This window comes from Gymnogyps californianus, chromosome 10, assembly GCF_018139145.2.
Source record: "Gymnogyps californianus isolate 813 chromosome 10, ASM1813914v2, whole genome shotgun sequence".
Taxonomy (NCBI): domain Eukaryota; kingdom Metazoa; phylum Chordata; class Aves; order Accipitriformes; family Cathartidae; genus Gymnogyps; species Gymnogyps californianus.
Genome location: NC_059480.1, coordinates 27914130 through 27930461, shown reverse-complemented (window position 1 = coordinate 27930461; position 16332 = coordinate 27914130). Strand labels below are relative to the sequence as shown.

Below are 16332 nucleotides of genomic sequence, written 5' to 3'. Positions count from 1 at the left end.
TCCAACTGCAGTTACGATATTCAGACATGGTTTTAAATACCATGTTAAACCCAAATTTTCAGACATGGTTTTAAAATACCATGTTCAATCTTTTTTTTTTTTACATCTGACATATTTTACTTACCTTGAAATGGGCATTTTGGGATGAAGCTTAAGAAAATGTATAAGGTTTTTGTTACAATATTTATGAATGGTTGAAAGTTCATGCCTAAAACCTGCCTCCTAAGTAGTACGTGTGCTTTGATGTTTCTCCCTTTTTAGTGGGTGGTAAAACCCTGCTCAGCTGCGGAGTACCAGAATGGGAAAGCTTACTTGAAACTTTACTCGCAACTTTTTAGCTTTAAAAATTGTTTCCAAAGATGGCTTCAAAGTCTAATAACTTCGCCAGTATAATAACTTCACCAGTATAAGCTGAATAAGCTGAATATGTCTCATAGGCTAAGGTGAATTCTCAGTGTATGAATACCTGTGTTTTTTTATCGTTTTATTGGTTTAGGTCCAATGATGACGGTTCTCTTGAGAGGCAGCCAGTTTCTGCAGAAAACTTGTTCCAGCATTTAACGCTGCAGATACCTGAAGTCTCATGAAAAGAAAAAGCAGGTTTCTCAATGACTAGCAAAGTGAGTCCTAACTTTACAGTGAATGATCCTCTAAGAAAACAAACTTTGTGAAACTTTATCAAGATTTGAGAGTAGTTTGATGCATAATGAGGGTGGCTCCAACCTGTTACGCTGCAGAATGGGTATACTGTCAGCCCTTCCAAGCCCTGTCCCCATGTGTGTGGAGTGAAGAACATCAAAAATCCCAGCCGTGAACATCAGGCCTTTGGGGACTGGTGTCTGTGAGATGCTGCATAACTTTATTCGCTTCTAGAGGGATGCTCTTATACCTCAGTATTAGTTCTTCCTGTTTCCTGAATTCGCTGTGCATCTGAGATGTTCCAAATGGTCTTAAAAATTTTCACCATCTTTCTTGTTACTGGTTCTACGTCTGGCTTTAAATACTAAACAGGTGACCCTACTGGTATAGTACTTATTTTGTTGGGGTTTTTTTAAACAGTGCATTTGCTCTGGCTTTTTTCCTTAATAGCTAGTTGATTTTAGACTCCTCTGTATGAGGAATTATTAACCTTCAGAGGACTTATATCCTACTCATTCTGATGATAATTTCAGCTGGTTTTTCTCAGCAGGAAGTTTCGAGGAATAGCAATAGATAATTCTGCATTTTTGTTAAAATTTTCTTCAATTTTATAGTGGGTAGCCTTCTAAGTAAATATTAAAATTTCAAAGAGGATGGATATTTCAGCAGGAACAAAAAATATCCAGAATTATTATAATTGGGTACAAGAAAGTATCTTTAAACGTCAAACCCAGCCCTCCCTTGCTTCAAACTTTAAGCTGTATTGTACTATTGTGTTTCATTCTGGGGATTTTAGGGGTGGGAATACCCTACATTTGCCTTCTGCAAGTTTCTTATGCTTTCCGTCTTTCCTCTGGAGTATTAAATAACACAAACTGTTTGACATTATGTTGAATCACTAATTAGTCTGATGGGCTAGCTAGGTTCAAGTAGACCTTAGAGCTCGTCTGGAATCTGAGTCGTAAGTGACTTCTTTTTCATAACGTTATCCTGAAATTAGTTGCGTAGAAAGCAGCATTATGTTTTGTAAGTGTGAGTAGAGTGTTCGGAATCTGGGCTAGTACCACTGAAGAAAGTACTGTTACTTTATCGGCATAATGTTGAACATGAAAATCAAGAGTTTTGGTCTTAAGTGCAAATGAATTGCTTGGTTTACCCTGTAGCAGATTGCTGGCACCTCAGTGTAACTGGCAGTCTCAGTCTAACATAACCTCAGACTAAAATGCTATAGTGATATAAATCTGGAGTGTTGCATATTTGTCAAGAGCTAATGAATGTGATGGATCACAAAGTAGTTTTCTTTCTTGGAAGTCCAACTTCTCTTCTGTAAGCAATAAATATAAGCAAGCATTGTACGGTTAATGTCTTATTCACACGGGCTATATTTATTTCTTTGAATTTGGCAGGTTCGTTTATGAGATTGGAAATAACTGTGATATCAAGCATCCGTCTGGATGCAGGAGGTCTCTTCACAGAGGATATTCAGCATTGGTAAACGGATTTGCGGATTTGCATGGGGTAAAAATGGAGGCAGAAATAAACTTCTGAAATTGAATCTCAGTCCAGGAATGATGGCTTCTCAGCTGTATACACATGCTTTCAATATCTCCCCAATAGAGAATAGGAGATTGTGCATAAATGGAACACCATGGATTTGGCATCTCCTAGAAGAATGTGTCGAGAATGCGTGGGAGTATTGGAGCGTTGTCGTAGGACTGATTTCCATTGTCTGTTTTCTGTTTGCTGCGCTACCGTAAGTTTAAAGTCTTAAGCAGTCCTCAGATTCAAACATGAGTAATCTTGCCTGAAGCCTTTTTCAAAAGCTGTCTTTTTTTTTTTTTTTATCTTGGATATGTTTCTCTATCTGCATAATACAGATATAATATGCCAGAGAAGCATGTTGTTCATGTTTGCAAAAATATTTGGTGGTTGACAAATGAGCTTGATGTACTGTTCTGTTGTACTGACTTGACACTAATCTCTGCCACTTAGAGCAAATGAGAATAAATCACCTCTTCTCTCTTATCTTCTCCACCCTGAGATGTGTGTGCACGCACAGGCACACTTGCAGCAGAAGCTGGCTCAGTGTTTATTTAAACCACATGCTATGTTGCCAATACTGTTGTGCTGGCTTCTGCCAATGAAATTTGGATTGGGAAAAGGTCAGAAGTGGCACATGAGTTAGCACTTCGGTAGTGCTAAATCAGTCGCTGTTCGGTCGCTGGCACTGGGTTCGGGTTTCAAATATGTAGGTAGGAGATGACAAAGAAAAAGTAGAAATGCTCCCAGCAGGTGAAAATGCCTGAAACAAAATGGGATTGACTCCAAAGTCTGTCCTCATAAGGGGGATATAATTTACTGAACTAGTAAAAGGGCTATGGAAATCAAGCACAGTAAAACTGCTCTTAGTAAGCTGTTGAGCTTCAGAAATATCAGTTGAAATATTAGTTGAAAGGGGGCTTTACATTAAAACTGTCATGTTAGTGAGCATGGAATTCATCAAGATATGTCTAATGGACTCACGTTTGGGATTGCTTCATAGTCCCCATTGTGAATCTAAATAATAGCTCTCCAATTTAGAGGCATAAGTGTAGTTGTCAACTCTTTTAGCAGCGTTGTTTATTCTTAGCCCTTCTATGTTAAATAACAGTGTTTTTCTTACTTCACTATTTTAAAGGCTGATATTTACAGCAGATAAATATAAAATGCTTTACGGCATAGTTCTGGTGACCAGAAAATGGTATTTCAGTGCAGGCCACAAAAAAGGAGCACATGCAAGCAGTAATGAGGTTGTGATTTGAGTCTTTTGTTATGTTAGAGTAAGACATGGTGAGCTATAGTGATACAGAGTTGTTCTTCAAAAGGTAAGTGGAGTATTGCTGTGATAGGTCTCTTGTGGCTAGAGTTTTAATCTTTATTCTGATTTTGAAAAATGTACTTCTGAGATTATTAAACATTTTTTGCTTACAATATTTTACAATTACTTCTGGAATTTGTGCCAGTCAAATTTACGTTGCCTGTCAGAATGGAAGAGTGGATCAAGCACTGTCTTTGGGCTTTCTGCTGTGTTGGATAGCTGGAGATCTTACAAATTTCGTAGGCTGCTATTTAACAAATCAACTGCCAATTCAGGTAATCTGTCAATATTCCTACTTTTTGATTTATCCTTTTGAAACTGTCTCTTTAAACTCTAGGATAACTTAGTATTGCACAGCGAAGTACATACTGGGAAAGAAAATAGTTTTGTATTCTGTTCACTGATCTACCATCTATAAAATAAGTCATAATTTCCCAAATATTTGCATTGATACTGTTATGTGTTATAGGAACCTTTTCACACTTGTAATTAACATTCAAAGAGACTTACTGGGTGTTACTCAATGATGAATGAAGTGGGGAATTTTCATTTGAGCTTCAGCTTCAAAGTAAGCTTGCAGAGCAAATAGGGCTGGAAGGGGCTGGAAGGAGGTTGTGTTGTTTAGCTTGTAATAGATCGAGCGGTTTTGGGGCAGCTACTCTTTAAACTTCCTCTTGCCTCTTTTTTTTTTTTTTTTTTTTTAAGAAAACTTTATTAACAGGGAAATACTAGTTCAAAGCTGCTAATGTCTGACTAATTTGAAAACACGTTTTCTTCATTAAGGGGAAGGTTTCTCTGAAAGGAGCAGTCGTTTTCAGCAATACATTAATTGCATCTGAAACTTTCTTATCTGCGGTTTTTATTTTTTGACTCTTAATTAAAAGAGAAAGAGATATGTATCAGCCACTTGCAGAAGTTTTCACAAGCTGGAGATCGGCCCAAGGGTGGACAGAGTTGTCTTCTCTTTTACAACTTAGTGTGGCGCTAACCATTCCATCTCCCCATTATGAAAAGGGAGGAGAGAATGTCGGCTTTGTCTTATTGAGATCAGAGGCGCTGCGTAAGATTAGTAGCTTCCGAAGTGCTGGGAAGCTAGGTGGAGCAGACTTAAGCTTCTGGGCAGGAAGGATTTATCAGTCTGCCCAGGTAGGAATTTGTGCTATGCATCCTGGAAAATGACCAAATATTGTGATTGTGTCAGCAAGTCCCTGTTGCATAAGGTTTACACTGCATTCATCTGCAGTGGTCTAACTTGTTTTGTACTGGAAACGCCTTTTTTTTTTTTTCTTTTTTTTTTGGCAGTGCTTTGGTATTTTGTCATTCACATTATGATTATGAAGCAAAATTTCCAGGCAGATAAGTTAATAATCATTTGTATACTGAACAAGCAAATGTGTCTTCTCTTTCAGACTGTCACTGCCATTTTTTATGTTAACATGGATATAATTATGATTTCACAATTTGTCTACTATAAGCTCAAGAATCAGAAGATGACAAAATGTAAGGTTTTTCAACAATTAAAATGTTCTTTGTAAAGTAGCACACTCTTTACTTTGATATTTTCTACAGCGTTTAAATAATTTTTTTTTTCAGAGGGATCAAAAAATAGAGTGCACAAATTCTGGTTGAAGTTGTTAGGCCTATTGCTTCCAGTTTTCTCAGGCTCTTGTGAAAATCCTACCCTTTCTCTTCTCTTCCTTTCTGCCTTTCTCTTTTCTTACCCACATAATATCTGTAAATATTTTCCATGTAGTAGTTTCAGTTTATATAGACGTAAAAAAAGCAATAGTTTTCTGGAATCTAGTTCCATATTTTAACTTACTCCATGGTTTTACTACCTACTTACAGCCATCTAAATATATGTATAAGTTGAAAGCAAGCATTATTTCTTTGTGTGGTTCAGTTAGTTTCCTCCACGTTGATTGAAACCGGACTTTATTTGCTTATAGCATAAAATATCTTGACATCTTCATGTGTTCTGTTTCAATACATATAGTTAAAAAACATATTCAAGGGGAATGAAATTACTTGAGTTGTGCTTCATAAAATCCTGGCAGTAGTTGTAGTATTCAGCCTACCAACGGACTACTGTTTTGACTGAAATGGAAGACAGAAAGCTCTGTTCACATTGTATCAAATCAAAAACATTAACTCATCAATCTAAAAAAAAAAAAAAGAAAGTATCAAAGAAAATCCATGGTACAGCAGAGGTAACAAAAAGCTGAAGTAAAACAGATGCCTGCCCAGCAGACTAAATAGGGATAAAGCAGATTCATTCAATATGGAACTGATAATAAACCTGGAGATAGGTCAGTGCTGAAGATATTTCCTTCCTGCTGCCTACTCTTGAAAACAAACACAGGCTTTTGTACATTTTAACTGCCAGTGCCTGTTTCAGCTCAATGGTTTGCATAGCTGGAGATGGAGGAATGGTACTGTGATCAAAGCCGCAAAAGAGGACTTTTCAGTACCCAGTTCTGGAGCAGTTACCCTAGACAAGTTGCTCAGTTTTGCATCTCAAAGTGCACCCTGTGCAACAGCACTACTAAGCCCGTGTTATTTAGACTACAGGTCTTTAGGGCAGGCTTACTAATGCCATACAGCAGCTTGTTCCACTGGTAACAGTGGCTGCAGGACTTTACCGGCATCTTACAGATACAGAAGATACCGTGGCTCCAGAGTTCTGTAGGATTGTCTGCCATTTTCAAGTTGTCTTGTAGGTGTCTATGGAGACTTGCTATATGGAGTCTGTGTCTTTGAATATGTGGGTCTCGGTAAGGCTTGATACCTAGCTAACCATGGACGTAGAGACTGGTCCAGCACAGCACTTAGATTACGTCTTTATCTTAAACATATTGTCGTTAATTTAAATTTCAAATATCCTTGCCTGTGCAGTTTTTAATCGAGATATGTTGAAAGAAACTGTTACATTCTATTCTACTTAGCAGTTTTCTGTTTTTCAGCTGTTATTTAATAGTAAACTATTAGGAGTTAATATAAGAGATAAGCTGAGTATGAAAATTTTCTCTCAGTAGCAATGCCCGTTTTAGGAGTTCCCCTCCTGTTCCTGCACTGCTACCCTCAGTTGTTGCACAAAGACACAGCACAACTATGATAGTGAGCAGGGGTGGGCACAGAGCCCAGAAGAAAGAGGTGGACTTACATTGCTGCCAAGAAAAAGATACATGAAATTGTACCTTTAAATTTACATACTTATATTGCAAACAGAAAGTAACCTCAAATCAACAGCAGATGTTATTTTTCAGCTAATTTGTTTGTATGTCATTCTAGGCAGCCAAAGCCTGAAGACTTTCTGTATAACCTGGATCATGGTGTGTATAGCACTGTGTGGTGTTTTACTCTGTCAGCTGTTACTAAGAAACCGAGACCAGAGTACAGTAATCGAAAGAAGTAATGTAAGTTCTTACCTGCTTCCATTCCAAAAAAGTCCCACCCAAAAGTGTCTTGAAAAGATTGTGTACTCTGAGCTTTAAAGAAATTTGGATGATGTTTTTAACAATGATTTAGAAATCATAAATGTGGCACTATGTGGATGTTCTAACTATGGACCATACATCCCAAAATAAAGAAGTTATAAAATTGCTTCTTTTAGCAGCTTCCTGTGTTTCGGGCTTATTCTGTCCCTTGGGTCATTAGGATGTGCTGCTCTGCAAAATAACATGTATACGTGTTGTGTTTCTGCTTGTGCTGGATACTGTAGACATCCATGTAGAGACTACACAGGCACAAGTGAAATCAATAAAAGTGGAAAATTACAATTGTACCTGCTGCTGCTGTCATTTCAGCAGGAGAGTTCACAGGCTATTCTAGCAATTTGATGGCCTTCATACTAATGCCAGTAAAATAATTGTAATCCAGCAACATTGCCCAGCAGGGAAGCATCTTATTTTCAAAACACAGCTAGCGTGAGAAAACTAACAACTCTTAAACTGTGAAAAATGAGTATTTTGCTTTCTCCAGACAGGATGATTCATTTTTTTAGTGGCCCTAGCTACAGTTCTTAGTTTTGGTTTGAATTATTGTGCCCAGGCTTTTTTAGCAGGAGGACTGGATTGATATTAGTGTCATATCCTGAAGCCCGGCACTAGTTTTGATCTCGGTTGTGGCTATGACGCAGCAGTGTGCATTGTTGTAAGATAAAGATTAAACCCTTTCTAGCCCTCTTTGGTCATTTGAAGAGCAGCGCTGAACTGCTTTGAAAGGAGTTCTGTCCAGAAAATCAGTCAGTGGACTCTCAGTTTAATCCTCTGAAATGCCTGAAAACATTCTTGCCAAAATATATGTACCTTTCTTTTTCAGAACTCTCTTGATATGATTGAAATGTCAGGCTTCATTTGTGGCTATATATCCTGTGTGTTTTACTTGGGAAGTAGATTTCCTCAGCTGTATAAAAACGTAAGTAGGTTTTTGGCTAAGTATACTTGTATATTTTACAAAATACTCTGTTGCTTTAGATGTTGGATTCTCACACACAAGTGAGCCCTCTTGAACTCGAAAGCCTGCTTTGCTTTTGTGACTGTCTAAAATTGGTAAAGAAAAAAAATGGGGTTTTTTTCCCATTCAGAGGAGGATGGTGAGAATTTTAGGAAAACAGTGGTCTTTGATTGATGGAAGAGTATTGATTGGCAGGGGACAAGGAATTGAAGTATTTACAGTTGGATTTATCAGATATGAGCAGAAACATGCTTTGTGTGATTGTTGTCATGAGCAAGTGATATCTCCCCTTTTCTTTCTCCAAACTGTTCTACCTTAAGAAAACAACCATGGGATCAAAAGTTAGAATTACAGGAAAATTAGTTTGGAATTTTAGCCCCTTTTCACAGAGGTGCCATTACTGATGAGTTTTTTTTATTCACAGCCTCTTCACTATCAGTATATTTAAAAAAACCCAACAAAACTAAACGCAACAAAAGACCAGAAGGTTTTACATTGTCAATTGTATACAGGCATTTTAATTGATCATGGAAACGATTAGTTCATTTCCAAGCCTATTCATATTCCCCCTCTACCTTTTCCTTCACAGCTGGAATACCACAGTATTTTCAAAAAGGTCTACTAAACAGACTGATAGAACAACAGATTTCTTAAGAACTAAATATCATTTGGAAGCAGATTATCCTTGCTGTTTTGCACTTACATAAAAATGGCATTAACTGGAGCTGCTTCTAAGAACTGTAACAATTTCTGTAGTTTTCAGTGATACATGCTGAAAGTAATAAGGTTGGAGGATTCAGAGCCCAGGAAGAGATGGACAATAGTGACTGAAAGTCTTTGGATGTGTTATAGTACAAAATGCCAAAATTATCTATAAGTGGCTACTGTGATACATGTTTTAACATTTCTTTGTATTTGTAAAAACTTCCTTGTATTTAGTTCCAAAGAAGATCAACAGAAGGCACCTCTTACCTGCTGTTTGCATTAGCCATGATGGGAAACTGTACCTATGGAATGAGCCTTGTTTTAAAGATGCCAGCTGCTGAATCCTCCCGGGCCCTCTACTTTTTACACCATCTTCCGTGGCTCATTGGGAGCTTTGGAGTTTTGTTTCTAGACATTTTTGTATCCTTTTCCTGTTACAGCTGGAGTTTCTCAGGATAGGCTTGTTAATAAGTAGATCAGAAATTAAGTGGATTTTTTTTTTTAATCGAAATTTTTTCTATGATTCTAACCTGATCATAAAATCTTTCTGAACAATAATTTGTATGCTTTTTATAATACTATTTCTTGATAATAATACGTTTATAGAAAGTACCTACATTAAAGCTACACTGCACAGGTTAATTTATATCTTGTAGCCAATATGTAGTATACTAAAAGTTGGGCGGGGGGGGGGGGTGCAGATTGTGCTGTTTTTCTTAGGTTTGCTATCTGATAAATGTAAAAAACCAAAAAAACCCCAAACAAACAAACAAACCAAAACAAACCCAAACCTGCTTGTTTTTAAATGCAAATATAGAATTATAGCTTTGAGAATTCGGTTAAATTGTAAGTGTTATTGCGAGATTGCATTAACGTCAGAGACAAACAATGAGGTTTTGGCAAACTTAGTTTCAGAAAATAGCACTTAGCAAAGAAATGCTGCAGCTACCCTTAACTGCATAATTTGGGGCAAAATCAGATGCATTGAGACACTGAGTGCCTCTGAAAACCAGCAGCTATGCTCATTGAGTCATGCTAAGGGCTAACCAACTACACAGTTATCTAGGTTAGTATGCCGATTTCTTGAAAGTCCTGAGCAAACTTAAAACACTGTAATTTTTTAGTCTTATATTCAGGGGACATACATATGTTGCCCACGGTATATCAGTTATTGTTACTTGTGCTCTTTCTAGATTGAGCGTCAGCACTCTGTGATCAAGAAATTAAAAGCAAAATGTTTAGAGTAATATTGTACTGCTGCTTTAAAAGCCTAGTGCATGGTAATGTGGTGGTACTTGGTCTTACTGTCCACCATAGGTTTATAGTCACCTGTCTTGTTACTATAGCTTGTGTTTTCACTTAAAAGAGTATAAAGAGGAGATTTTCTGATTTTTCCTGAAGTAAGAATTTTAGGTTTGTGTCTTGGTACTTAGCTCCACGAACTCAAACTATAAAACAGGATAAAATGACGAGTGATTTCAGGACCGTGCTGAAGCATATTGTGTTAATCCGTTCCATATTAAAAGGAAGTTCTTTACCAGATTTACCTGGAACAGTTCCAGAAGTTATGATTCCCAGGCAGCAGTCTTGTCTTTCTGATTAAAGTAATTTCATAAGCCACTCCAATTAGACTAGCGATGGGACAGCCGACCCTGGCCTCTGGATGGACTGTTAAATTATACTGTCATTCAGAATAGCCATCTGTGCTCTTTGCCTCTCCAGCCATGGCGATTTAAGTGGGCAGTTTAGTAAAACATTCTGCATCGTGGGAACGCAATACTCCACTACAGTGGTGAGACTAAGCTGTGGTTCATGGCCCGTTTTGAAATAAATTGTAGTTTTGTCTTTTATGAGACAACGCAGTTTCTTTTGCATGAGCAGACGGTAGGGGTTCAGGGTTGCTAGCCATGTGGCTGGTTTGAGCGCTCAGGCCTTTTGTTCCATGAACGAAATAGTGACTCTTTCTTCCGCCCCCAGCCCCCCAGCTGGAAACATAAACCAGCCAGTATTTATTTACCCAAAAAACCCTAGAACTTGATCTTGATGACCCTTACAGTACGTTATGTGCGTATTTGCAGATGCCTTTCTATGATGTACTCTGAAAAGGAACTTTTATATTGGCCACAAACCTCCCCCTGTCTCTGAGCCCTGCCCCAGGATTGCAGTGCCAGTGTGCACATGACATTCATTTCTGGGTTCTGTCTTGATTGGAGTCTGAATCCAATCTTGCTAATAGTCCTCCAGTTCAAATTATATTGAAAACAGATGCTTCCAAATCAGGTTGGGGAGCTTATAGGAATCTAGTCAAGTATATAGTGTTAGTTGAAAATGTATGAAGTATTTGTAATCAAGAGAAAACAAAAGCAGACCTCCTGCTTTGAGAAGCCCTGAAGGTAAGGAAGTCAATGCTTTTAAGAAGAGAGCTTCATTACTGTCTCTTGCCAACCAAGAAAATAAAAAATCTAACAAACTGATACGTCATGTCAGACCAGAAAACGAAGAACAGGATCACCTGGGTTTTGGAAAACAGAGGAATTAAACCAAAAAGTCATAATTTCTAAGAGGGGGGTGTTTCATAATTGATCATTTGTGTAACAGACAGTCTCTGTTTTGAGGAGTAGTTGCAGAAATGGCCTAATTCTAGTAGACTTTATTCCTGATAGTGTCCAGAGTTTCATTAGGTGGAAAACAAACTCTCATTTCTCAAGGTCCAAGCCAGGATTAAGAGTTCACTTACTCTGTGTCTGCTGCAGTATTCTTTTGCTTCCATCTGACACGGCTGGCATTGACTATTTTTAGAAACAAATGGGCTCCTGATCATAGCTGGAACAGCCGCTCCAGCATTACTTAGTGCAGGATTACACTGGAGTTGTTTCAGCTCAGTTTAACAGGATAACACGGTCATCCTGTTTCCTTGGTGTCTACAGTTAAAGTTATTTGGTTGCACAATAAGCCGGTTATTTTCGATAAATAATGGAGGTGTCCAATTGTCTGTAAAGTATGAATTGTCCTCCTTTTTATTTTAAGAGGAGTTTCATAGCATTACACGTTTGAATTATAAATTGGACATGATTTTCTTTTCCAGTAACTGTTTCCTTCTAACTGCCGCTTTGCAGTGGAAGGTGGTTGGAGTTTCTCAAGAAACCACGGAGCTCAGGGTTTAGACGGGCCTGATAGGGCGCCTTGTCAGTCAGAGACACTTAGTCCTGGTTTGCCTACCGTAGGGCTCCATGGTGGGCCTATTAGAGCTTTATTTTATGTGCGTGATTACTTAATGTTTCACTTGTACGCAAGGATGCAGTACTACATATTTCAAAATACTAAATCAGTTGATGAGCAGTTCTGCCCTTAGACTGGTAGCAGCAGCCATCACTAAGTTTCTAAGAGACTGAATCTAGTGCAAGTTTTTCCAGAAAACTTCATCCTTTTCTGCAAGTCTGCCACCCTCTTTCACCCTGCTTCCTTCCTCCCCTGCTCCCACCAAAACCAAACAACTCTGCTTTGTGTTTAGTTCAGACAAAGCCCTTTACCAAGATTTTTGCCTTGGGGTTGTTTTTTTTTTTTAATTCGACATCACCCTATTGTCAGAGAACTGTGTTCAAATCTGCCACATGTACTTCTTTTCATTAAGTGTAGCCAGGTTGTTACTAGATAGCCAAAGTATATTCAGCAAGAGCCAAGCTGTTGTACACAGACTCTTCTCTTGCATCTTTTGTGATTTGCAGGGCAACCACTTGGAATCCATTATACACTTCTACAAAACATCACGCTTTGTAATTTAATTACACTGTGCAAAGAATACAAGTCTGACCTGATAATTCAGCCAGGAGAGTTTCCCAGCCAAACCTAGAACTTCTCTGCACTCCTGTAAATGCCTGCTTTTGTCTCAAAACTATTTTGTTTTTTGAATTGTCATTAAATTGTTTAATTTAATGAAACAAATTTGATATACTAGCTCAGTGGCTGTCATAAACTTTACTCTGAGAAGTCAGTTTGGTTATCCCCTCCACTTTGGCCTATCTTCATGCTTAGGTCTTAAAATCTCCCCCAGAAAGTCAGACTTGATCAGCAGGTTAGTTTCTACATTAAGTAGTCTTGGCAGTTTAGCATTTATTTAAAAAATATGAGCAGCTGAGTACATACGCTACAAAAACATATTCTGGAAATAGTGTTTGATAAGCTCCACATAACTTGTGTTTATAATTTATTTGTCCTTGAAAGCTCTGTTGCTGTTGCCAGCTTGGTGGCTAAGAGTGATAATGCACAGTGCTACAGCCCAGGCTTGTCCCAAGCCCACAGTATGACTTCAGCAAATCTGATTCCCAGTTCACATTGTCTTTTTCCACCAGTGCAACTATTAAGACTCGGGGAGGTGCTCAGCTGCAAGTACAGTAAGGCCTATAATAAAGAAAAAGGCAGGAAATTTAAGTGGTAGCTATATATGCTATAAAACTAATTTGCTAAGCTCTAAGAAGAAAGCATTCCCCACATATACTATAGAAAGACTAAAAAAGGAGTGCTGACCTGCTGTCTCTGAAGGAAATCCTGTCTAGTCTTTAGTTGGGGGGCCTCAGAGGTGGGATGCTGGAAAGCTTTGGGAAGGTGGGATAATTCTTGGGGCTCTGCCTAGGATGTAGAGAATTTCCTCTCCATTCATCCAGGCCTCCCAGAAAGCTTTTTTTTTTTTTTTCCCCTCTCCTTATTTTTATAAATAATTACATACATTAGCCTCAAACTTCTCACAACCATTGTCTACCAGCCAAGTTATTTTAACTGATCTAAAGTGTTCCTGGTAGAATTCTATATGTCAGATTTCCTCCTAGAGAAACTATTTCATTTTTGAAATGGGATTTTACTTCTAACACTAGGGGTGATCCAGGCTCTGTGAAACCTGAACTTACATGAGCATACATTGGACTTTGTACAAGGTACCCAGGTGTACAAATGGCCACTTGTTTCTGCGCCATGTCCCTTTAAACTTGCTTTCATGCAGATCCTTACGTTGGAGGCTCCTTACTTGACCTCATTTACTGTACCTGCTTCCACCCATCTAATGTCCTCCTTAAAACTTTCTTCGTCAAAGTTGGATAGCAAGTAATGCTGGGTTTAGCATAGTCTGCTGCTGAAATCACTCCATCTTTTAGAAAAAGAAAAAAAAAAAGAAAAGTACCCAAAGTGAGCGGAGAAAGTAGGAGCCATAAACCCTGCCGTACGGAGAGTATTGCCGCTTTGCAGGCTGGTGGTGGTTTGCCTTTGTGAAGACAGGCTCCTGGTACCCGCTGCTTTGCACTTCACGTCGTTTCTGTATCGATTTGCTGTGACTAGGAAACCTCTATTCTGTAAGATGCTATGCATGTTTCTTGGAAAAGAATACTTCAGGGAAAGGCATAGCTGGATAGGTTTGTACAATATCTTTATATCTTAAAATGGTATCTCTTACCAGAAAACAGAGTGGTTTGTATCAAGTTCAGTACTCAAGTGTAAAACTCCTCAACTATCTAGCAAGAATTCTGAAGAGTAAGAAATCTCTCCTGTCTGTTCTAGATGCACACTCTGGATTTTTTTTTTTATTTAAAGGCTATCTATGCTCAATGTCAAAAATTTTGTTTGAGAGCTGGAACCATCAAGAAAAAGGACAAGTACATACTTTTAAATTCTTTTTAGATTAGCAGTATTTCCCATCATCTATTTTACAATAGAAATAATTATGTCTAATTGCACAATTCTGTGTTGAAAACAGCATTAAATATTGAGTCATAGTGTTATCTGCCTGTCAGTGCCTGTAAATAGCAAAGATCCGCCTAGAATTTTGCAGGAAATGAGAATTTTGTTTTCTGATCTATTGCTAAGAAAAGTTTTGAATAACTTCCCCTCCTCACCAGCATCCACCCTCAGCCCAGCCCGCGGTATTTAGACTGCTGAGGCTGGAGTAGTACAGGGCAATATGTTTGATTCCACGTTGTTCCTAGATGAACCTTGTTCCTATTCTGCTCCTAATGAATTTCACACTTGGGACCCCTGCAAGCACGAGGATGAGGTAGTAAAGGATATTTTCATGTGTATTTGAGCCATATACGCAAGGGGATCTGAAGTTTTGAGTTGGAATGTTTCTGTGTGTTCCCTTTTCTAGTGTTGCAAGTAAAATATGATTAAACTTTTTGCCATAAAGAAGTACTGACAATGAGCGTTAAGTAGGATTTGAAAAAGGTTATATGCTAATGTGGAGAATTCCACAGTTGGGATTAAATAAATGGATAATACTTGCACTACAGTACATGAATTAGATACAGCAAGTTTTAAGCTTTCCTCTGCGGACTGTGGTATTCAGAGTCTGTGCCAGAACTAAATGGATGGCTGCTTTTATTCTGTACAGCTTATTTTGGTTTTAATTGAAAGCAAGTACTGCAAATGCTACCTCTATCCTAGTTAATTACTTCCTTACCCAAAAATAACAGGTGACTCTGCAATTCATCCTGTATCGTCAGCACAAGGAAAGACAATCTGGTTTAGTAGCACTGGAAGTGGAACCGTTGCTGGAGAACGAGGAGACTGCCTAGCGTGGGGCTGGATTCGGCTCCTGGTGTCATTGGATTTTGCTCTCGGATGACTTTGACAAACAGTTAAGATTGCAGTTGCTTAGGGACCAAATTTGTTACTTATTTTTTATTATTTATTTTGTCATTAATTTGTCCTTACTTATTTGCAAATGACATGCCAATAATAAAATATTTAATATTTACTGTGTTGTTTCAGGGTAGATACCATTTTTTTTCCTGATTTCCTCCCTCCCCCGATTTTAGCTGTTTCTCCCCAAAGCGTGCTATGGAGTCACAGCAGTAGATGCTGTAGAAATATTTATTTGACATCCTGATACAGCGCATGTCGTGGGATGACTATTTATTTTTAGATGAACCCGTACATCTAGTTAACAGTAGCGTGGCAGGTTTAAAAACAAGGGATGAGATTACCCCTGTGCCTTGAACCCAACCTGGAGTTACAGACTGCTCAGTCCAGTTGCATTGTATGATAAGATTTGGCCTTTTTTATTCATACTCAATTTTGTATGCAAAAACATCCTATAATTAGGTAACTTCAGTACAGAGGATCCGTTACGGATGCAAAAGCAGAATCCTGGTGTAAGTTGGTGGGAGCCTCATGTACAGCTCATTGCAGAGTATCCTCTGCCTTTTATTTTTAAGAGTTAAAGTGGTTATACATCAATACCTGGGTGTTCCAAGGATTATAATTACTGTATATCATCAGGTACCCCATCTATGCGTGGTTTTGTACAACATGCATTTTCTTTGCAAGCTTCTGGTTTAGATAAGTACCACAGAGAAAAAAGAATTAGAAGCTAAGGAGACTGTACCTTGCAATTGCGGATTTTTTTGCAATAGTGTGTTACGTTTGAAGAAAACTTTAATAAAATTATCTCAAAGAATAAACTTCGTGTTAATATTTCATTGAATATATGTATAATGATTCACTCTTCAATAAATAAGTTTGTGAACAAAAGGGCGGTTTTTTAAAGAGGTCAATATGAGCGTTTTATACATTTGTGGGCTTACCATGAAGCTCCGTCCCTTCAATTTCAGGTAACTGTTAAAGGGACACGATTTAACTTTTCTTTTTAAATAATAAAAACTGAGAAATAATAAACTTCTTTTTAAGTAAGA

General features: G+C 38.1%; 1 protein-coding gene across 1 annotated transcript; it reads left to right on the top strand.

The window, feature by feature from the left end:
• Positions 1 to 2053: 2053 nt before the first annotated feature.
• Positions 2054 to 16095, top strand: LOC127020338 (lysosomal amino acid transporter 1 homolog). Its single transcript, XM_050902851.1, is given in 8 exon segments — positions 2054 to 2098; positions 2100 to 2392; positions 3642 to 3771; positions 4906 to 4996; positions 6788 to 6912; positions 7817 to 7912; positions 8891 to 9076; positions 15112 to 16095. Coding segments are annotated over 8 exon segments (1068 nt in total). The 3' UTR covers positions 15214 to 16095.
• The last annotated feature ends 237 nt before the right edge of the window (positions 16096 to 16332 follow it).